Genomic DNA, 23,092 nt, shown 5'->3' with positions numbered 1-23,092 from the left:
TTATTCAGTGTCATCACTATCCTGTCATTGTCCTTTCACTAGACATTAAATGGTATTGAATTGAATGCGGGAGTTATATTAGTTGAGCAAGATCAATCATACTTACGCCTACTTTTAATATGGACAAAGTTACTTATCTTACTGAAGAATGTCACTTTTTTTATTCAACTATTATTTTCATATACTCTAACTTGTCTGCTGATGGCCATGCTGTAGTTGAACATATCCTGGTTGTCATAACAGATGATAAGGTAGTGATTAGTATCACAGCTATTTGATAGAAGAGAAAGGGAGAGCATTATATGATACCTTGGATCCACTATCTCGGTTTCCACAGCAACCGGTATTAAATAACATGTACTCTGTGGTGGACTTTAGAACTGGCAGGCAGATGGGTGTGGAGACAGGTGAGGTGAGCCAGTTGCATTCTAAGAAGAGAGATCTCTGACTACAGACATGGTAAGAAAAAACAATTTAATTGTTTTGTGTTTACTAATTTCTGTACATGTTTAGGCCATTTCATGGTGTATTGTGTTTTTCCTCAGGCTAAATTCCTGTCAGGAACTCAGATCAACGGTAAGGTGTGCTATATTGTTGCTAGCTTTTCTTTTGGTGTGTGGGAGGTCACATGGGACATAAATAATGTCATTATTTTTCAATAAATTGATATTGAACAGTAGAGTAAAATGTTGTGACAAACTTTGAGAGCAATGTCTTTTTAAAAAGGGCATTTTAGAAAAGAATAATCCCAATTGAGGTTAAAAGAATGATTTACTTATTTCTCTACACTTGTGAGACAAAAACATTTTAATTGCCTCCTTGGTGAGGAGAAAGCATTTTGACATTGTAATATGCACTGTTTTTAGAAAGGATTATCATGATTAGTTTTTTAGTTTCTTTTCAACCAGAACATTAGTGCATTATTTGCCTGTTTTTCCTCTTCCTGTAGAGTTCAAGGAATGTTTCTCCTTGTACGACAAGAAGCGCAAGGGGAAGATTGAAGCCAAGGACCTGATCACAGTTATGCGCTGTCTGGGGACAAGTCCCACCTTCGGTGAGATCGACCGACACCTGCAGGTCCACAAGATAGGTACGCCATCAAGGGCCCCTCACTTACCCTGGGGGCATCTCAGTAGTCTAGAGTGACTTACCCTGGGGGGTATCTCAGTAGTCTAGAGCGACTTACCCTGGGGGGCATCTCAGTAGTCTAGAGCGACTTACCCTGGGGGGCATCTCAGTAGTCTAGAGCGACTTACCCTGGGGGGCATCTCAGTAGTCTAGTGACTGACCATGGGGGCATCTCAGTAGTCTAGTGACTGACCATGGGGGGCATCTCAGTAGTCTAGAGTGACTTACCCTGGAGGGCATCTCAGTAGTCTAGAGTGACTTACCCTTGGGGGGCATCTCAGTAGTCTAGAGTGACTTACCATGGGGGCATCTCAGTAGTCTAGTGACTTACCCTGGAGGGCATCTCAGTAGTCTAGAGTGACTTACCCTTGGGGGGCATCTCAGTAGTCTAGAGTGACTTACCCTGGGGGGCATCTCAGTAGTCTAGAGTGACTTACCATGCGGGCATCTCAGTAGTCTAGTGACTTACCCTGGGGGCATCTCAGTAGTCTAGAGTGACTTACCCTGGGGGGCATCTCAGTAGTCTAGAGTGACTTACCATGGGGGCATCTCAGTAGTCTAGAGTGACTTACCCTGGGGGGGGCATCTCAGTAGTCTAGAGTGACTGACCCTGGGGGGCATCTCAGTAGTCTAGAGTGACTTACCCTGGGGGGCATCTCAGTAGTCTAGAGTGACTTACCCTTGGGGGGCATCTCAGTAGTCGAGTGACTTACCCTTGGGGGGCATCTCAGTAGTCTAGAGTGACTTACCATGGGGGCATCTCAGTAGTCTAGAGTGACTGACCCTGGGGGCATCTCAGTAGTCTAGAGTGACTGACCCTGGGGGCATCTCAGTAGTCTAGAGTGACTTACCCTGGGGGCATCTCAGTAGTCTAGAGTGACTTACCCTGGGGGGCATCTCAGTAGTCTAGAGTGACTTACCCTGGGGGCATCTCAGTAGTCTAGAGTGACTTACCCTGGGGGCATCTCAGTAGTCTAGAGTGACTTACCCTGGAGGGCATCTCAGTAGTCTAGAGTGACTTACCCTGGGGGGCATCTCAGTAGTCTAGAGTGACTGACCCTGGGGGCATCTCAGTAGTCTAGAGTGACTTACCCTGGGGGGCATCTCAGTAGTCTAGTGACTTACCCTGGGGGGCATCTCAGTAGTCTAGAGTGACTTACCCTGGGGGGGCATCTCAGTAGTCTAGTGACTTACCCTGGGGGGCATCTCAGTAGTCTAGTGACTTACCCTGGGGGGCATCTCAGTAGTCTAGTGACTTACCCTCGGGGCATCTCAGTAGTCTAGAGTGACTTACCCTTGGGGGGCATCTCAGTAGTCTAGAGTGACTTACCCTGGGGGGCATCTCAGTAGTCTAGAGTGACTTACCCTGGGGGGCATCTCAGTAGTCTAGAGTGACTTACCCTGGGGGGCATCTCAGTAGTCTAGAGTGACTGACCCTGGGGGCATCTCAGTAGTCTAGAGTGACTTACCCTGGGGGGCATCTCAGTAGTCTAGAGTGACTTACCATGGGGGCATCTCAGTAGTCTAAAGTGACTTACCCTGGGGGCATCTCAGTAGTCTAGAGTGACTTACCCTGGGGGGGGCATCTCAGTAGTCTAGAGTGACTTACCCTGGGGGGCATCTCAGTAGTCTAGTGACTTACCCTGGGGGGCATCTCAGTAGTCTAGAGTGACTTACCCTGGGGGGCATCTCAGTAGTCTAGAGTGACTTACCCTGGAGGGCATCTCAGTAGTCTAGAGTGACTTACCCTGGGGGGCATCTCAGTAGTCTAGAGTGACTGACCCTGGGGGCATCTCAGTAGTCTAGAGTGACTTACCCTGGGGGGCATCTCAGTAGTCTAGTGACTTACCCTGGGGGGCATCTCAGTAGTCTAGAGTGACTTACCCTGGGGGGGCATCTCAGTAGTCTAGTGACTTACCCTGGGGGGCATCTCAGTAGTCTAGTGACTTACCCTGGGGGGCATCTCAGTAGTCTAGTGACTTACCCTCGGGGCATCTCAGTAGTCTAGAGTGACTTACCCTTGGGGGGCATCTCAGTAGTCTAGAGTGACTTACCCTGGGGGGCATCTCAGTAGTCTAGAGTGACTTACCCTGGGGGGCATCTCAGTAGTCTAGAGTGACTTACCCTGGGGGGCATCTCAGTAGTCTAGAGTGACTGACCCTGGGGGCATCTCAGTAGTCTAGAGTGACTTACCCTGGGGGGCATCTCAGTAGTCTAGAGTGACTTACCATGGGGGCATCTCAGTAGTCTAAAGTGACTTACCCTGGGGGGGGCATCTCAGTAGTCTAGAGTGACTTACCCTGGGGGGGGCATCTCAGTAGTCTAGAGTGACTTACCCTGGGGGGCATCTCAGTAGTCTAGTGACTTACCCTGGGGGGCATCTCAGTAGTCTAGAGTGACTTACCCTGGGGGGCATCTCAGTAGTCTGGAGTGACTGATCCTGGTGGGCATCTCAGTAGTCTAGAGTGACTGACCCTGGGGGGCATCTCAGTAGTCTAGAGTGACTGACCCTGGGGGGCATCTCAGTAGTCTAGAGTGACTGACCCTGGGGGGCATCTCAGTAGTCTAGAGTGACTTACCCTGGGGGGCATCTCAGTAGTCTAGAGTGACTTACCCTGGGGGGCATCTCAGTAGTCTAGTGACTTACCATGGGGGCATCTCAGTGGTCAGTCAAGTGAAAATGATGGTCAGTAAAGAAAACTTTAAGCTCGTCTCTCAATTTAAAAAAAAATGTGTCAATACTTTGCCCCTTGATAACCAGCGCACTTCTGTATGTTGTAAAAGCGTTACATGATCGCTGCCAGTATCATTGCATAGTGCAGAAAATACACGAGAGCACACCCTTCTCATTAACCTGTAGTGAGTTATTCACAATTTTTGATTAACAAATAACGTTTTATATGTAAGATGGCGAAATGAAGAGCAAAATTATTATTGTTATTTGTGCCCTGGTCCTATAAGAGCTCTTTGTCACTTCCCATGAGCCGGTTTTGACAAAAACTCACATCCATTCTAAGGTTTAATAAATGTATCTTATAGTGTGTGTGAGGCAGGCTTACAATGATGTAAAAAAAAAAACATTTGACGGTGCTAGAGGGGGTACACAGCAAGAGGTTGAATGTTTGAAGGGGTATAAGACTATAAAAGGTTTGGGAACCACTGGCCTATAGCCCTCAAACTCAACTCTGGACCTCAAAGCCCGCATGTTTCATTGTTCCCCTCTAATCAGGGACTGAATTAGACCTGGGACAGCAGGTGAATGCAATTAATGATCAGGTAAAACAGAAAACCAGCAGGCTCCGGGACCTCGTAGGGTAAGAGTTGAGTACCCCTGGTCGAGAGTGACTTACCCTGGGGGGAATGTCAATAGTCTACAGTAAGTCTCTCCAACCCTGTTTCTAGAGAGCTACCATCCTGTAGGTTTTCACACCAAACCTAATCTAGCGCACCTGATTGTAATAATTAGCTAGTTAATAAGCTGAACCAGGTTAGTTACAACTGGTGTTGGAGTGAAGGGTAGCTCTCCAGGAACAGGGTTGGGAGAGCCCTGGTCTAGAGTGACTTACCCTGGGGGCATCTCAATAGTCTATAGCAGGGGTATTCAACTCTTACCCTACGAGGTCTGGAGCCTGCTGGTTTTCTGTTCTACCTGATAATTAACTGCACCCCTCTAAATCAGTCCCTGATTAGATGGGAATGATGAAAAAACACAGTGGAACTGGTTGAGTTTGAGGGTTCTAAAGGGACTTTCTCTCCTTCACCTGCTTTACCACAGCATGTTTAAAGGTCAGTGCAGATGAAGGGAACGAGCAGGGAAGCGGAAGCCATTAGAATATTGAGGCGGCTCTAGACACCTGTTGATCTAGCCATACTGTCTATGAATCGTAGTGAGGTTTTGGCTGTAAATTATTTAGTAGGCAAGGCAAGCCGCTACTTGGGGGATGGGTAGAGGGAGAAGTTGTCACATTGAGTGTAACCTACACTTTAGCTGAAATCAGTCCCAAGCTTGTTCCAATTACATTTATTACATTAAAAAAATGATTTCATCTTCTCTCAGCTCTTCATAATTGCTGCACAGAACTTTTTAACCTGGGGGAAGTACTGAGAAATATTAAAACCAATTAACTGATTTGGTCATGTGAAAGTGGCTTTGGTTAGAACACGTTTGACTCAACAGAATTTTTTTCCATCAATCCCCAACTTCCCGATTACAATATTGAACAGAATGTTTTTCTCAGAGTCAAAAAGTTTTCCTGCTCTGTTACTCTGAACTATATGTCCATTTGCAGTTCATTATTTTACACATTTAAACAGACAGCCCAATTCTGATCTTTTTTCAGTTTTTTTTTTTTTTTACCAATCAGATCAGCGCTGAAAAAGATGTGAAAAGATCTGATGTGATTGGTCAAAAGATCCATTAGTGGAAAAAATATCAGAATTGGGCTGCCTGTGTAAATGCAGCCATATTGACACACTACGCAACCCTAACACGTTATTTTATTGAAGAAGTAAGGAATAATCAACAATGCTCAGTACAGTTGTATGAAAATATACCACAACTCGGCCATGTAGCAGATAACCAGTCACTTTAACAGCAGCATTTAGGCCTATTTTGAATCAATGGTGCCCTTTGCAGGTGATTAGTTCTACTAATATCCTTCCTTCTCCAGATAAGAAGGGCGAGCTAGACTTCTCCACCTTCCTGACCATGATGCATCGGCAGATCCAGCAGGAGGACCCCAAGGCGGAGATCCTGGAGGCCATGAGGATGACGGACAAGCAGAAGAAGGGCTACATCCTGGCCTCAGAGCTCCGGGCCAAGCTCACCAAGCTGGGAGAGAAGCTAACTGATAAAGAAGGTAGCCTACAATGTGTTTCTATCACTAGGGGTTTTAGCTGACATGGATTAAGACCAGACTAGATATAATGCCTAATGGAGCCTCTATTGAAAATGCTGTATAATGCAGGAGCAGTAGGTAGGCTGAATCTGGCTCTGGGAAACTGGAACTGAAAGTGCAGCTCAACAGTCTCAATTGGCTCCTTCTTACAATCTCTTATACATCATCTGCACTGGTCTGAACACATGGTAGAGGTAAATAAAAGAAAAAGTGAAATATAACTGGTATAACTTTACCTGGTATTAGTTTATCAGTTCAGCTCTTTTAACCCTTAACACTTGTACCCGTATACGGGTTGAAAATGGCAGATCTGGACAGTGATAAACACCTAAATTGGATCCCAGTGTCTGTACAGTAACATGCTATACATGACGTCAGAGCTCAGGCTCGGTGCTTCACAGCTCTGTCTGGGTTTTGACTGACAAGCGATCTGAACTTGAGCACTGCAGTGACAAGAAGTTGCCCCCATCCCTCCAGGGAATTGGGCAACTTGTTAAAATGTTTTGTCTGCGTGAGGGAAACGTTGATCCCTCCAGCGAATTGGGCAACTTGTTAAAATGTTTTGTCTGCGTGAGGGAAACGTTGTAAATTAAGAGGACTCCATGTATTGTGAAAGATGAAACGTTGAGGATTATAATAAATATTGCGTTGATGTCATACAAGCCTAACACCCGTGAGTCCAAATGTGCACTTCACATTTCCATGTCATAAATCTAATTTCATATAAAGCGTTTATGATCACCATGTTTGATGTATAGTTACAAGAAGACATGGCGTCATACCCTGGTTTATTTTGAACAGAATGAGCCTGTCTGTCTACAGTGAAGAACATTTGCCTTGGCACACGCACCTGAATGCACTCATGATGCCTTTCTATAGACTGGTTTGGTTGTTTAGCAACAACCTCGCAACTATGGGGTTGGCTTAGATTGTTGAAACGTTAAATATATTTGTATTTATTGAAAACACAAATCAATTTGCACAATGAGCACTTGTCTCTCAAATACATTGTTACAGTTGTTGGTTAGCTATCTAGCAAATGTTTGCCATATTAGCAGAGACACGACATCTGTCCAAACACCTCAAAACAAGACATGTTATCAAGAAGAAAATAAAACTACAATTCCTCTCATGGCAGCTTCCTGTCATTGTTGGTAGCTACTGGCCATCCAGAATCACAACATGACTTCTACCCCATTGAATCACGTGACGTTGTCAGATAACCAATCTATGCACACCAAATTTACGATATGTTTCCCTAAATTGCATTTTGAAATCCTAGCACTTTCATATTATATTGTATTACTTAGCTAGTCATGTTGGCAATAGAACAAGCTTTCAAACGATTCCCATCTGACCCAGATTGTGATTTTATAATGGACCGTTCTTGGATTGTTTAAACAACAACAGTAATTGTGTGATTGCATGGATGCAGGGTTGTGTTCCAAACAAAATAACTACACGTGTCCTCGCGCTAATTCCTCAACGGCACAGCTAGGAGCTAAAAAAAGCACCTTACAGTTGAAGCCTTTTTTTTTTGTCATAAAAGTGCATTGACATTTCTTAGGAAATGTGCACACTTTGGAGAGGTGTGTGGCCACTTAGGCACAAATTACACCTCTTTCTCAAACCTCTTATTGTTCTGTCTTATGTTGCAACTACAACACATTTTACAGGAATATTATATTACTGAATGTATCCAGAGTATTTTCACATTTTGTGATGAACAAATGTGGCAAAAAAGTACATAATGTAAAATGCACATAAAATCAAGTGCTTGTATTCAGTCTTGTCAGGTAAACTGTTGTCCTCACCTCTTGGTCTAATAATCTCTAAACTGTTCCCTTTCAATTTCTACCATGCTTATGCTTTTCATATTTCTTCTGTAAGAAACATGTCAAGGTAGCCCTAACCAGTTCCAGGCTGTGTCACAGGCGGATGTGACCGGGAGCCCCATGTTGCGGCGCACAATTGGCCCAGCATTGTTAGGGGAGGGTTTGGCCGGAGGGGGATTTCCTTGTCTCATTGTGCTCTAGCGACTCCTTGTGGCGGGCCGGGCTCTGACACATTGGTGCGACTGGCTTCCGGGTTAAGCAAGCAGTGTGTCAAGAAGCAGTGCGGCTTGGCAGGTCATGTTTCGGAGGACGCATGGCACTTGACCTTCGCCTGTCCCGAATCCGTTGGGGGAGTTTCAGCGATGAGACAAGATCGTGACCACCAATTGGATATCACGAAATTGGGGAGAAAAAGGGGGTACATCTTTTGTATTTATTTTTTATTATGTGGCCCTATCCATAGGCCAATTCACAGGAGTGTAAAGGGTTAAATAGGTGCAGAAACAAGGCCACTTTAGACTGTTGTGATGCACCAAGTGGCTCCAAGAGACCCTATGGAAATACACATACAGATGGGAGCTTCCTCACTGGGCACACACTGGTTGAATCAACGTTATTTCCACGTCATTTCAATGAAATTGAATTGATGTCTGTCCCAGTGGGTCAAGTCATCCTCATTCTGCAGACTCTAGTTTTGTCTAATCTTGATTATTGTCCAGTCGTGTGGTCCAGTGCAGCAAGGAAAGACCTAGTTAAGCTGCAGCTGGCCCAGAACAGAGAGGCACGTTTTGCTCTTCATTGTAATCCGAGGGCTGATATAAATACTATGCATGCCAGTCTCTCTTGGCCAAGTGTTGAGGAGAGACTGACTGCATCACTTCTTTTTATGAGAAACATTCATGTGTTGAAAATCCCAAATTGTTGGCATAGTCAACTTACACACAGCTCTGACACACACACTTACCCCACCAGACATGCCACCAGGGGTCTTTTCATAGTCCCCAAATCCAGAACAAATTCAAGAAACGTACAGTATTAGTACAGTTTAGAGGCCTTATTGCATGGAACTTCCTTCCATCTCAGATTGCTCAAATAAACAGCAAACCTGGTTTCAGAAAACAGATAAAGCAACACCTCGCGGCACAACGCCTCTCCCCTATTTGACCTAGATAGTTTGTGTGTATGCATTGATATGTAGGCTACGTGTGCCTTTTTAAAAATGTATGTAGTTCTGTCCTTGAGCTGTTCTTGTCTAATGATGTTCTGTATTTTGTCATTCTGTATTATGTTTCATGTTCTGTGTGGACCCCAGGAAGAGTAGCTGCTGCTTTTGCAACAGCTAATGGGGATCCTAATAAAATACCAAATGTGTCAACACATACATGAACTGTTTCTTGTGTAAATTTGCAAATTATAAAACACATCATTTGAATGGAGTTAATTTTTTTAAGTTTCTACCTGGTCCCAGATCAGCGAATTAACATGAAGTTATTTCCCCTCTAAACTTTGCAGTGGACGAGCTATTCAGAGAAGCCAACGTGAAGTCTAATGGCAAGGTGCACTACGAGGAGTTCACCAGGATGGTGACACTACCATCAGTGGATTACTGAGGGAGAGGACAGGAGGAGATGATGTCCTTTATGACAGGGAAGCATGGTCATGGAAGGGACCTGGTTATGCATGCACTGAGCATTACCCAACCACCTCCATGCACTGAGCATTACCCAACCACATCCATGCACTGAGCATTACCCAACCACCTCCATGCACTGAGCATTACCCAACCACCTCCATGCTCTTAATTTATTGATCATCTAGGTTTGTGTCTATTGTACTCTACTTTCATTTATTCAAGTGCATTTGATGAATTAAATTGGTGTCTTTTGGGGGGGTTATTTGAGTAGCTGCTGCATGTGCAATATGTAATGGACATTAAAATCAACTAAACTCCCTTTTGATTTTGAGTTTTAAACTGTTGAACTTGTGTTCTAGGTGTATCATTTTATAAATGTAGTTTACATGATGCAGTCATTCAAGCTCTTTCAGCCATACCATTCAACTAAAACGTTGTTTGTTCCTCCCACAATATTCTTTACAATAACAATTTAGGTCAATATCTACATGTCATAATAACCAAATTATTCAACTTCATTAGTAGGAATATATATATATTTTTTTAAAATACTAGATATGTAGGAAGGACATTCTTTGCACACACGCTGGGCATTTTGTCAAGACGGCAACTGGAGCCTGCAATTCCAGGTTAATTATCTGTGCACACAGCATGCATTTTGGGCGTAAATTACACATGTCAATGGAATTCTCTGCCTAATGTATTGTCAGTGAGCATATATTATTTTTCCAATAATGTAATGCCATTTCATTTAGTCATCCAATAGAGCTAATCCATTATTAAGGAGTGCAGGGAGAATATGTGGAGAATATACATGGAACTGACTAAATGAAGGAAACACTTGAGTAAATGAGGGATACCAAAGTATATTGAAAGCGGATGCTTCCACACATGTGTGGTTCCTGAGCAATTAAAACATCCCATCATGCTTAGGGTCATGTATAAAATTGCCCAGTTGTCTGTTATTTTGGCTACCGTGGCTAGAAGAGACCTATCTCTGTGACTTTGAAAGAGGGGTCTCAAAGGAACATAGCATGTTTAGAGAGTGTATGTGTGTCACCAGATCTCAACCCAATTGAACACTAATGGGAGATTCTGGAGCGGCGCCTGAGACAGTGTTTTCCACCACCATCAACAAAACACCAATATGGGACTTCTCGTGGAAGAATGGCGTTGGATCCCTCCAATAGAGTTCCAGACTCTACTGGTAGACTCTGCCAAGACAGATTGAAGCTGTTCTGGCGGCACGTGGTTGCCCAATGCCCTATTAAACCACATGTTGGTGTTTCCTTTATCTTGGCAGTTACCTGTACATGTCTACTTCATTTCATCATGACCCAGCACCCAGCGTTTCCCAAACTTGTTCCTGGGGGACTCCAAGGGATGCACATTTTGGTTTTTGCCCTAGCACTACACAGCTGATTCAAATAACCATAGCTTGATGATGAGTTGACTATTTGAATCTGTTGTGCTAGGGCAAAAACCTAAATGTTGTCCCGAGGACCGAGTTTGGGAAACGCTTCACCACACCTACCAAACGTAATAGTTTTATTTTGATTTAACCAGGTAAGACCCATTGAGGTTAGAAACCTCTTGCCAGGGTGACCTGGCAAAACAGGGAAATAGCAGCGTGTACATAACACAAAAAAAAATACTAAATACAAAAAAATTATAATAATACAAAATACATAAAAAAAAATATTAAACTGCAGCTATCAAAAACATTGTCTTAAAAACCGAGAAGGACACTTAACTCCCCAAACTTCAATATCTTTTCAAGCATGTTCCAGGATGAAGGGGAATTCTGGGAAAAAATGATTGTTTCCCCATATCAGTTCTAGACTTAGGAACAGACGTGGATGGCAGCGACTGTGAACGAAGACTGTATTGAGTGACTGATCTGGTCAGTAAGGAACAGAGATACAAAAGGGGCTGCCTTATCAATACTATCTATTTACACAAAAGTGTACCAGTGTGTTTGTACCATGGAGAGAGAGGTGCATTGCACCAGGGCATACAAATCACAGTGATGGGTGAGAGAAGTACCAGGTGTTGGGGATACATCTTAAAGTACCATGATACACTGTGTCCAGAGTTACAGTACCTGCTAAGGCCTGCATACAGGCACTATAACCCAGCACCGAAAACAACGTGCTTTGAACAAGATCCTTTCTGACTAACGTTGAAAAACAAGTTTTGTTCCTAAAATAAAAACCCAATTTCAACTTCAGTTTCTTGGTGAAGTTATCAATGTGCTGTTTAAAATTCAGCTTTTCTTCTAACCAATTCCCAAGATACTTATAGGAGGTGACCTTATCAGTTTGCTGACTTTTTAGAGTTCAAATCTGTGACTCCATGTGTCTACTTTCAAAGAGAAAACCATAAATGTAGCTTTCCTTGCATTAAGCACAAGTTTCAATTCGAACAGCATCAAAAGCCAACTGTAAATCCTGAAAAGCCTTCAAGATGTACTAGAATAAATATTTGTGTCATCAGCATACAGTCTTCCCTGTATCATTTATATACATTGTAAAAAGGATCAGACCTAAAATTGAGCCCTGAGGGAAATGCTTTCATGAGCCTTTGAAACTCAGATGTCATACCCTCTGTGCTACACACTGGATTCTGTCAGAAAGGTCGTTTTGGAACCAATCCAATGCTTCAACACTTAAACCAACCTTTTTTGGGCAGGGAATGGTCAACAAAGGCCTTTGATAAGTCAATAAAAAGTGAAACACAGTGATGTTTCTTGTCCTGAGCATCTACAATATCACCTACCACCTTAGTTACTGCAGTAATTGTACTATGCTTGGCTCTAAAACCCGACTGAAATTGAGATCAAATGAGTTATTATACAGAAAGTCTTTCAATTGTGAGTTCAACCAGGTTTTCCAAAGATGTTTCCAGTGCAGACAGTTTACAAACTGGACTATAGTTATCCAATTGACCTGTACAACACATTGCCTGAATACATCAATCGACCAAGATGTAAAAGGGTGACGTAAGCTGCTTTCCAGACTTTTGTTATCGTTTCACTCGCCAATGAAAGATTGAATATATGCGTGAGAGGGACAGCAAAGATCTTTGCACCAATTTTGGGAAAATAAGGGTTAAATTGGTCCGGGCCGGCCGCTTTCTTAATAGTAGTAATGGATTTGAGTGTCATTACTATTTCTGAAAGTGTAATCTCGGTAAAATTAAGTAGATAACCTTAGGCCGGCTTCCGGAATTGTCAACCTTCTCAAACTCTCTATATGAACGAAGAAAATACACATACAAATATGCATATCTTTATTTATAATGTACTGTCTACTTCCATTATATCGTCGCAGTTACAGCACAGCGGTGCGGCCTTACGCATTAAGTAATCTCCAATAACGCATTGAATATCTTCAATCATTTCTCGACATCTAATGAGTTTTAGTAATTGGTATCTAACGTTTTCGAATGTTGCAAATTGACCCACACGACATATTGTCTGAATATATCAATCGACCAAGTTGCTTAATTTATATGCGCTTTATTTCACATACATTGCAATGACCCTTTTACATTCAGCCATATATTCAGATACCACAACAGAAGCACTGATAACATATTAATAGGATCACATTTATTTCGATTTTGATGTACCAAAAATGTGTGCATTGGCTCTGAACGGCAATGTGTGAGCTTGAATGGACGACAGAAGAAACATCTCAACATTCCAACAAAGAGTATAATATCCACAGGGAATATTGACTTCGGTGCACTCTAAATTTGTGACTCTCATCTTACAATCAACATGTAATCATTGCGCGTAAAGTTACCAAGTACATGTCCTACCCATCCCAGTGCGTGCCAAGGGACGCACCACATTTCTGTAAATACTGTTTTTCACTCCGTTGGCCTACTCTGCGCAATTGGTGCCCCGTGGGTAATGACAACATTGGGAAGTCAAGAACTCTGTCATTTATAGTTCCCAAATGCATGCGTAATTGATTACAGCAAGTCGTTTCATAGAGTAAGTGCATTATGTCTGGTGGATGCACTGTGAATCTTCAGGTGCCATTCCGGGTAGACCCGGTATTGCGGGAAGATCCGGTCTGTCAATAAAGGATAGTCGACATTGTGTGGTGTCTAGAAGATTCAAGGGAATAACCCCTTGGTTGTCGTCGTGTGTTACACGTGTGTTGCACGTCCCCGTAAACGTACGTATTGTACACGCTTTGGAGATGGCTGGTGAGGAAATTCTCCAAAACAAATCCTTCAGCATCTTTCTGAATTCTCGTCGCATGAGACAATACAGAACTGGGTTCAAGCAGCTATTGGCATGTGCGAGGCACACAGTCACCGGGAATACATAGGTGTGGACCAAATAGTAGGATTTATCCCAATTGACTGCGTTAAATTTTACTAATACACCCCAGAATGTGATGGCGTGATTTGGCATCCAGCAAAGAAAGAAGGAGAGGACGACGATGGTGACAGATTTGGTCACCCTCGACCTCCTTTTGGGGTGGTTGTTGTTCATGCTCCTCAGACGGATAAACCGTAAGAGCATCAGATAGCAGACGGACACTATCAGCATGGGTATGACGAACGCTATGATAATTTTTTGGAGATGATATAGCGCGAGCCAGTCATGTCCCTCAGGGAACCTGATGAGGCAGAGCTTCTCCCCAGCCACTACTGTCACTGAGGAGAAAATGGTAGTGGGTGCTGTGGCAATGGTTGCGGAGACCCACAGCACCGCGCACACCAATTTCACCGAACACGACCTCTGTCTCGACCGGTTCTTCAGAGCCGAGGCGACAGACCAGTATCTGGTCACACTCATAGCAGTCAGAAAGAACACGCTAGCGTACATGTTCATAACTGTTACGGAAAGGATGATTTTACACATCGCGTCTCCAAACGGCCAGCTGAAGTCCAGTGCGGTGTCCACTGCCCAGAACGGCAGAGTCAACACAAACTGGAAGTCCGTCACTGCCAAGTTGATGATGAAAAAGTTAATACTCGATTTCTTCCGGCCCTGTTTTAACCTCATTAGGAAAAAGACTAACAAGTTCCCAATTAACCCTACCGCGCACACAATGGAGTAAACAACCGAGATGATTATCCTTAGAATCGGGGTGCCGTCCGCGGTCACGTCAATATCCTCCAGACTGCCGAATTTGTCATCATCCATCAAAGTCCTGTTCAACGCCAAAATCCCGCTGTGGTTGAGTAGCTCGCCCATCCTCACAGATAAGAATGCAACACCGGTGCTTCTACTAGCATCAGGGCGCTTCTCGATGGCCTATCAAACACAGAATAGTCCTCGCGCTCCATACAACTGAGTGCTCATTTTAGCTGTTCATTTTATGTAATTGAAGCTTGTATGATAAAAGTTATCGTGTCTACAGTCCTTTATAACACCGCAATCAATGTGAAACTTTGCATCTTGACTGGAGTCTTATACAGGTGCGTAGTCGTGCGCGTTCACAGCGCCTGCCCCTGCATCGCGTGGATTGGTCGAGTGAGACATGATGGACCTTTCTCTGATGGACCTTTGTGAATAAACTGCTGATAGGTCTCGACAAAAATATGAATTTTTAGATACCAAAGTTAAATAAACTACACTGTATGTATAGAAGAATGTGGACACCCTTTCAAATTAGTGGGTCCAGCTATTTCAGCCATACCCTTTGCTGACAGGTGTATATAATTGAGCACACAGCCATGCAATCTCTATAGACAAACATTGGCAGTAGAATGGCCTTACTGAAGAGCTCAGTGAATTTCAATGTGGATGCCACCTTTCCAACAAGTCAGTTCGTCAAATTTGGAAATGTCTAGGAGCATTAACGGCTCAGCTGGGAAGTGGTAGGCCACACAAGCTCACAGAACAGCACCGCCGAATGCTGTAAAAATCGTCTGGCCTTGGTTGCAACACTCAATACCGAGTTCCAAACTGCCTCTGGAAGCATCATCAGCACAAGAACTGGAGCTTCATGAAATGGGTGTCCATGGCAGAGCAGCCACACACAAGCCTAAAATCACCATGCGCAATGCCAAGTGTCAGCTGGAGTGGTATAAAGCTCGCCGTCATTGGACTCTGGAGCAGTGGAAACGTTCTCTGGAGTGATGAATCATGCTTCACTATCTGGCAGTCGGACAGACTAATCTGGGTTTGGCGGATGCGAGGAGAATGCTACCTGTCCCAATGCATAGTGCCAACTGTAAAGTCTGGTGGAAGAGGAATAATGGTCTGGGGCTGTTTTTCATGGTTCAGGCTAGGCCTCTTAGTTCCAGTGAAGGGAAATCTTAATGCTACAGAGAACAGTGACATTCTAGACAATTCTGTTCTTCCAACTTTGTGGCAACAGTTTGTGGGAAAGGCCCTTTCCTGTTCCAGCATGACAATGCCCCCATGCACAAAGCGAGGTCCATACAGTAATGGTTTGTTGATCGGTGTGGAAGAACTTGACTGACCTGCACAGAGCCCTGACCTTAACCACATTGAACACCTTTGGGATGAATTGGAACGCTGACTATGAGGCATCTCTAGCCACCCAACATCAGTGCCCAACCTCACTAATGCTCTTTTGGCTGAATGGAAGCAAGTCCCTGCAGCAATGTTCCAACATCTTGTGGAAAGCCTTCCCAGGAGAGTGGAGGCTGTTATAGAAGCAAAGGGGGGACCAACTCCATATCAATGCCCATGATTTTGGAATTAGATGTTTGATGAGCAGGAGTCATTTATATATATATATATATATATATATATATATATATATATATATATATATATATATATATATATATATATATATATATCTTTTTTACCCCTTTTTCTCCCCAATTGGTAGTAACAGTCTTCTCCCATCGCTGCAACTCCCGTAAGGACTTGGGAGAGGTGAAAGTCGAGAGCCGTGCGTCCTCCGAAACACGACCCCGTCAAGCCGCACTGCTTCTTGACACAATGCCCGCTTGACCCGGAAGCCAGCCACAGCAATGTGTCGGAGGAAACACCGTACACCTGGCGACCGTGTCAGCGTGCTTGCGCCCGGCCCGCCACAGGAGTCGCGATGGGACAAGGACATCCCGGCCGGCCAAACCTCCCCTGAGGCTGCGTCGTCCATGGGTCTCCCGGTCGCGGCGGGCTGCTGTTTTTATATGGAAAAAAAGGTCCCTGACATTTAACAAAATATAATGAATTATGGGGGAGTATTTACTTGACCACTCGCCAATACGTTATGTTTTGAATAGGACCAAAATAGTGTGGAAAAACAATGAAACAGTTGTTCCTCCTGTTAATGTTGCGACAGTTCGTTTCTGGTATCAGAACAAAATAGTCAGCACATAGTAACTTCTGATTTAGCTGTACTTTAATTAATGCAAACACGTGTATGGTAAATATGTCGTTCGTATACGGTCTCGCTGTTTTACCTCGCAGGGCAAAACAGAGAAGAGGGCGACACATCCTATTGTTCTCTCTTTTATACTCTGACAGAGATAGTTCCCGCTCAATGCTGGCCTGTCAGAGGGAGGAGGAGCGTGGTTTAAACTTGCTCCTCCTGTCGTCGGCGTGTAGGCTGATCCCAGCGTCGTGACGCACTTCCTGTTGCCGGTTGTAGTTCTTCTTGTCTTCAACAGTTGATTTACTCGTAGTTTATGTACTTAGCATAGCTTCCCCAGTATATTATAAAGGTTATGCATACAAATAGCCAGTTCAACCCTAACACTCCCTTGTGCACGAAAGAATACCGAAAACTCCCCCTAGTCTAGCCCCCTAGTCTCCCCCTAGTCTAGCCTACTCATATCGGTTTCCTTATTTTACTAAAGCTATAACACGGCAGCACTAGCGGTTCTGTGTGTGTGTGTGGGGGGGGGGGGGGGACAACAACAATTTTGGACCCCCTTGTGGCCCACCTAAATGTGGAGTATGAAATAATTTTTACATAACACATTTTTGCTATCGTTCTTTTTTTACATCCGTTATTAAACAGAAAATACAAATAAATTGTTGAATGATTATGAACATGGTCTTTTGCCTGCTAATGCCTGCAATGCAGTGAAGAAAACGATATGACAACAATAACGTCTAATGTAACTGGCCCCTCTAACAGTACAACTGGCCCCAGCTTAGCCCCCCCAGTTGAAATGGTCTAGAACCGCCACTGCAAGGCAGACATTATATTTTAAACGTATTTTTTTAAACGTATTTTTCCTTCTTCATTCTATGACATTTCCATGTTTATTCTCGACATTTTGTGCCAAACTGACCATCCTCTTCCGCTAGAGGGGGCAACATGATGGCTCAACCAGCGGTAGATCAGTGAAGGATGCTATAGGGCACGTATCAATCTTGTTCCACGGAGGACCCGTGTGTCTGCGGATTTTGCTCCTCCTTTGTTCTCGATTGATTAATTAAGGTCACGATTAGTAAGGAACTCCCCTCACCTGGTTGTCTAGGTCTTAAATGAAAGGAAAAACCAAAAACCAAGCATAGGCCCTAGGTGGAATGAGTTTGACACATCATTGCCATAGGGGGATACACACTATTCTGAGCTCCAAGATGAAAGTATCATTTTCAAAGGAAACATAATGCAATTGATCAGTCGTGTTTATGATTTCCTTGGAGCTTGGGGCTCCTCACAGTGCATAATGCACACAGGTCCCGTTATGCATTGGTGCTCAGCGCAGTAACCACGCGAACAAGATTATACAGTAGACCAAAGAGTCGCTGTAGGCATATAATATACAAGCAATATTATTTAATGTGGTGTTACAATCGTAATATTAGCCTTTATTGCGTGTCGGGAAGCCTATTTGACATCCGGTTAAATGTGTCAATTCGACTTTCCTCAACTATCCAACTTTATTTACAATTGCACACCATAAGTATTTTTATTTTAACAGGCAATCCAAATAATTGTATGTAATAGTCTCCCCATCACCTAGCATCCCCTGGGCTACTACTGAAAGGCATTCTATTCTCTCAAGTCCACCCACTAAACTGTATCGGAGAGGGAGGTTCTTAAACAAAGTTTGGCTTGTTAGGGAAAGTTCCTAACTGTCAGGGCTGTTGAAGGGGGCTTGATGGAAGAAAGAAGGGACAACGTCTTGTCAGCAAACAACACTTACAGTTTACAATTCTTGGAACGCAAAAGACGCGTGTGAAAATCCCCGAGGAAGGATACAACGTCGTACAGAACTTAATTAAGTTTTTATCGCCGGCGTCACGCTTTCTATGTCTAAAGTGCATGGTTCTAGCGGGAAAGTGCTTGAAATGACAGTCGGTACAGTGAGGATAAAGCATAATAACATATTGTCTTAATTTACCTTCCAACAAGATGATTTACTTGCAATGCGGACTTGCACAAACTTTCTCTCCAATTTACTTTTTGGTTGCAGCGGGGATCTTGGCGATGTTTGACAACAGTAAAACATTTGGATTTGAACAAGAGACGGGTAAGGCAGCCTCTTAAAAATCAATGAATCATTCGTCTGACATATAACGTTACTTTTATTTTAAATAGTTTTATGCAATAGTTCAGCTATGCTGGCATTTTAAAATGTCAGTAACAAGGGGAACTCTGCAGACTATTGGCAACTGCTCAGCTCCACATAGCCTCAACTCACACACACATAGCCTAGCGATGTGACTGATCTCCGCAGTCTCAACTCACACACACATAGCCTAGCGATGTGACTGATCTCCGCATTCTCAACTCACACACACATAGCCTAGCGATGTGACTGATCTCCGAAGTCTCAACTCACACACACATAGCCTAGCGATGTGACTGATCTCCGCAGCCTTTACACAAACAGCCAAGTGATGTGACTCATCTATGCAAGCAGTCCACTTGGGAAATATTGACACTTATAAAGGTTATGTTTTCCCATTTTATGCATTGTATGAGGTGCCGGAATCCCATGAGCATATGACTCAAAACAGACGTGATGTTCCCAGGCTATACCTATTTCCAGCTTGTATGAGAACAGCTACAGTATTTCAGGTTTTTTTCCCCACCAGAGAGATGCATCATTGAGCCGCTTCTAGCGCTTCATGCCATGCTTAAAATTCTAGTAGCCTAGCTGTAGTTTGCTACCCTAAACTTTACTTGGGTCATGCCTGAATATGTCATATAAATATGCTCATGCTTACCTATTGTATCTGTACCTCACAGTGATAGTCACATTCATTCCACTAGTCAATTTAAACTGCCCTGCAAACAACATGAGTGAATGGCATCAGGATTAATTGTGTTCAGTTCTTTAAAGTATTTGCTCCCATTAGTCCAAAAACTCATGCTGTGTTAGGATCAGTGGAGGCTGCTGAGGGGAGGACGGCTCATAATAATGGCTGGAACGGAGCGAATGGAATGGCATCAAACCATGTATTTGATGTATTTCATACCATTCCACCTATTCCAGTCATTACCACAAGCCGTCCTCCCCAATTAAGGTGCCACCAACCTCCTGTGTTTAGGATACTAGATACAGTAGTCAACCTAAAGTTGGCCTCTGAGCTGAAGTGTCTTGGTATGAGAAAAAAGGGAGGGGTGTGATTTAAAAAAAATAATACAAGTACTACACTTACTTTTGAACAATTATGCCAGTTGCCCATCTTTCTCTTTCTCTCCCCCCCTCTCTCTCTCCTTCTCCCTCTCCCCTTGGTCTCCCTGTGTTCTGTAGCAGTCTTAGTGAACAAGGGAAAGGCCTTCCTTAAGCAGTCTAGATACACCCTTGGGCTGTTTGACACTCTACCGTCCATACAAATCAACCTAAGTGGGTGCTCTGGGGAGCCAAGGCTAAGTGTAATCGGTTTGCGAGGCGATGGACTGACACAAGGGAGATAGCTTGGTACTGCAGCAGTGGCATTTGGCATGGCGCTTGACACTACTGGTGGGCACTGTCCTCTATCAAAGGATTCAACAGTCTCAGGGTTGGCATAACACATTCCCTGTGAGAGAGACTCTTAACACCCCAATCGAAGAAAAAAACAATCACTACCCTTCACCTCGTATATACCTCCACCGCATCTCACCCATTCAAATCATCTACCTGTTTACTCCTGTGAGACTGGTCTGACTTTTAAAGTGAAACCACTTCTGAATTACTCTTTGAATGTTAGCCAGAAATAAAGATGGCTTACGGATCTTTCTGTTAGGTCTGTGTTTTATAGAAAGGATTAGTGCTGTTTTTATTCTCCTCTCCTTTGTGATTAATACATTTGTCACTGTCATAGCTTTTCAGTTAAAGAGATGAGAAAGTCATGATGAACAGTAGACATTCCTGAAGGTAGTAGTATAGAGAGAGATACAGTAATATTGCCATGGACATTGTCAGACATGGAAAACCAGTGCTTTGATGAAGCCACTTTCACTATTCATTTACCGTAATAGTTAATTGTGATTTTATCCACAAATCCTGGAAAATGTTCTTGCCACAAACGTTTAGCCTAAGTACTATGTAACAACGTGTACCTACACTGTGATTACACTGTGACTGCCATGTAACTACTAGCATGTGATTACACTGTGACTGCCATGTAACTACTAGCATGTGATTACACTGTGACTGCCATGTAACTACTACCATGTGATTACACTGTGACTGCCATGTAACTACTACCATGTGATTACACTGTGAATGCCATGTAACTACTAGCATGTGATTACACTGTGACTGCCATGTAACTACTACCATGTGATTACACTGTGACTGCCATGTAACTACTACCATGTGATTACACTGTGAGTGCCTATGTAACTACTACCATGTGATTACACTGTGACTGCCATGTAACTACTACCATGTGATTACACTGTGAGTGCCTATGTAACTACTACCATGTGATTACACTGTGACTGCCTATGTAACTACTACCATGTGATTACACTGTGACTGCATATGTAACTACTACCATGTGATTACACTGTGACTGCCTATGTAACTACTACCATGTGATTACACTGTGAGTGCCTATGTAACTACTACCATGTGATTACACTGTGACTGCCGATGTAACTACTACCATGTGATTACACTGTGAGTGCCTATGTAACTACTACCATGTGATTACACTGTGACTGCCTATGTAACTACTACCATGTGATTACACTGTGACTGCCTATGTAACTACAACCATGTGATTACACTGTGACTGCCTATGTAACTACTACGTGATTACACTCTGACTGCCTATGTAACTACTACCATGTGATTACACTGTGACTGCCTATGTAACTACTACCATGTGATTACACTGTGACTGCCTATGTAACTACTACCATGTGATTACACTGTGACTGCCTATGTAACTACTACCATGTGATTACACTGTGACTGCCGATGTAACTACTACCATGTGATTACACTGTGAGTGCCTATGTAACTACTACCATGTGATTACACTGTGACTGCCTATGTAACTACTACCATGTGATTACACTGTGACTGCCTATGTAACTACAACCATGTGATTACACTGTGACTGCCTATGTAACTACTACGTGATTACACTCTGACTGCCTATGTAACTACTACCATGTGATTACACTGTGACTGCCTATGTAACTACTACCATGTGATTACACTGTGACTGCCTATGTAACTACTACCATGAGAATACATAGGAGTGATTTGAGACACGTGTGGTAAAGTGGGATCCTCTTTAATAAGCCCATTACAAATCATGGGAGATGGAACCGAGGTGAACTGTCCATCTTCTCATGTACTATTTAACATGTCGTACATCATGGCTGACATGACCCTGGACTGGAGCACTAGTTTGGGACAGTGACGTAGGATCCGTCATGACAGATCATGTGCAAGTGGTTTAATGGTCTCTGACACATTAGGCTAACATTAATGTCTTCGTGATGAACCTCTCTGACACCTTTCTCACCTCCATTTCCTATGGGCTGTCAGTTCCTGTTAGTATGCGAAGGGTTTGCTTCTGTTTCAACATCCCCACTAGCATACTACTTGTTCACCACTAGCATACTACTAGGGCACCACTGGCATACTACTAGTGCACATCTAGCATACTACTAGGGCACATCTAGCATACTACTAGTGCACATCTAGCATACTACTAGGGTACATTTAGCATACTACTAGGGTACATTTAGCATACTACTAGTGCACATCTAGCATACTACTAGTGCACATCTAGCATACTACTAGGGCACATCTAGCATACTGCTAGGCTACATCTAGCATACTACTAGGGTACATTTAGCATACTACTAGTGCACATCTAGCATACTACTAGTGCACATCTAGCATACTACTAGTGCACATCTAGCATACTACTAGTGCTCATCTAGCATACTACTAGGGTACATCTAGCATACTACTAGGGTACATTTAGCATACTACTAGTGTACATCTAGCATACTACTAGGGTACATTTAGCATACTACTAGTGCACATCTAGCATACTGCTAGTACACGTCTAGCATACTGCTAGTGCACGTCTAGCATACTGCTAGGGCACCACTAGCATACTACTAGGGCACATCTAGCATACTTCTAGGGCACATCTAGCATACTACTAGTGCACATCTAGCATACTACTAGTGCACCACTAGTATACTACTAGTGCACCACTAGCATAC

At 43.4% G+C, this 23,092-nt stretch overlaps 3 protein-coding genes across 4 annotated transcripts in view; 2 read left to right on the top strand and 1 right to left on the bottom strand.

Moving 5' to 3' along the window:
* Positions 1–159: 159 nt before the first annotated feature.
* Positions 160–9,813, top strand: call4 (Calmodulin-like protein 4). Of its 2 annotated transcripts, XR_014379306.1 has the most exons (6): positions 160–459; positions 546–576; positions 950–1,090; positions 5,799–5,987; positions 9,374–9,565; positions 9,622–9,813. XR_014379306.1 is itself a non-coding variant. In NM_001140876.1 (5 exon segments), coding segments are annotated over 5 exon segments (462 nt in total). In that variant the 5' UTR covers positions 383–456; the 3' UTR covers positions 9,472–9,812.
* A 3,185-nt stretch (positions 9,814–12,998) lies between these two features.
* LOC106562792 (relaxin-3 receptor 1-like) lies at positions 12,999–14,945 on the bottom strand. The gene has a single exon (XM_014127807.3). It carries the CDS (start codon positions 14,713–14,715, stop codon positions 13,507–13,509), a length of 1,209 nt encoding a protein of 402 aa, XP_013983282.3. The 5' UTR covers positions 14,716–14,945; the 3' UTR covers positions 12,999–13,506.
* Positions 14,946–18,418: 3,473 nt separating this feature from the next.
* The window catches only part of LOC106562791 (A disintegrin and metalloproteinase with thrombospondin motifs 7), a 158,760-nt gene continuing 154,086 nt past the window's right edge, over positions 18,419–23,092 (top strand). Inside the window, exon 1 of the mRNA XM_082957946.1 lies at positions 18,419–18,932. Coding sequence (XP_082814072.1) covers positions 18,815–18,932 — 118 coding nt within the window. The 5' untranslated portion in view covers positions 18,419–18,814. The remainder of the gene's footprint in view (positions 18,933–23,092) is intronic.

The sequence above is a fragment of the Salmo salar genome, chromosome 11, assembly GCF_965601325.2.
Source record: "Salmo salar chromosome 11, fSalSal1, whole genome shotgun sequence".
NCBI lineage: Eukaryota > Metazoa > Chordata > Actinopteri > Salmoniformes > Salmonidae > Salmo > Salmo salar.
This window is presented reverse-complemented; position numbering and strand designations above follow the sequence as displayed.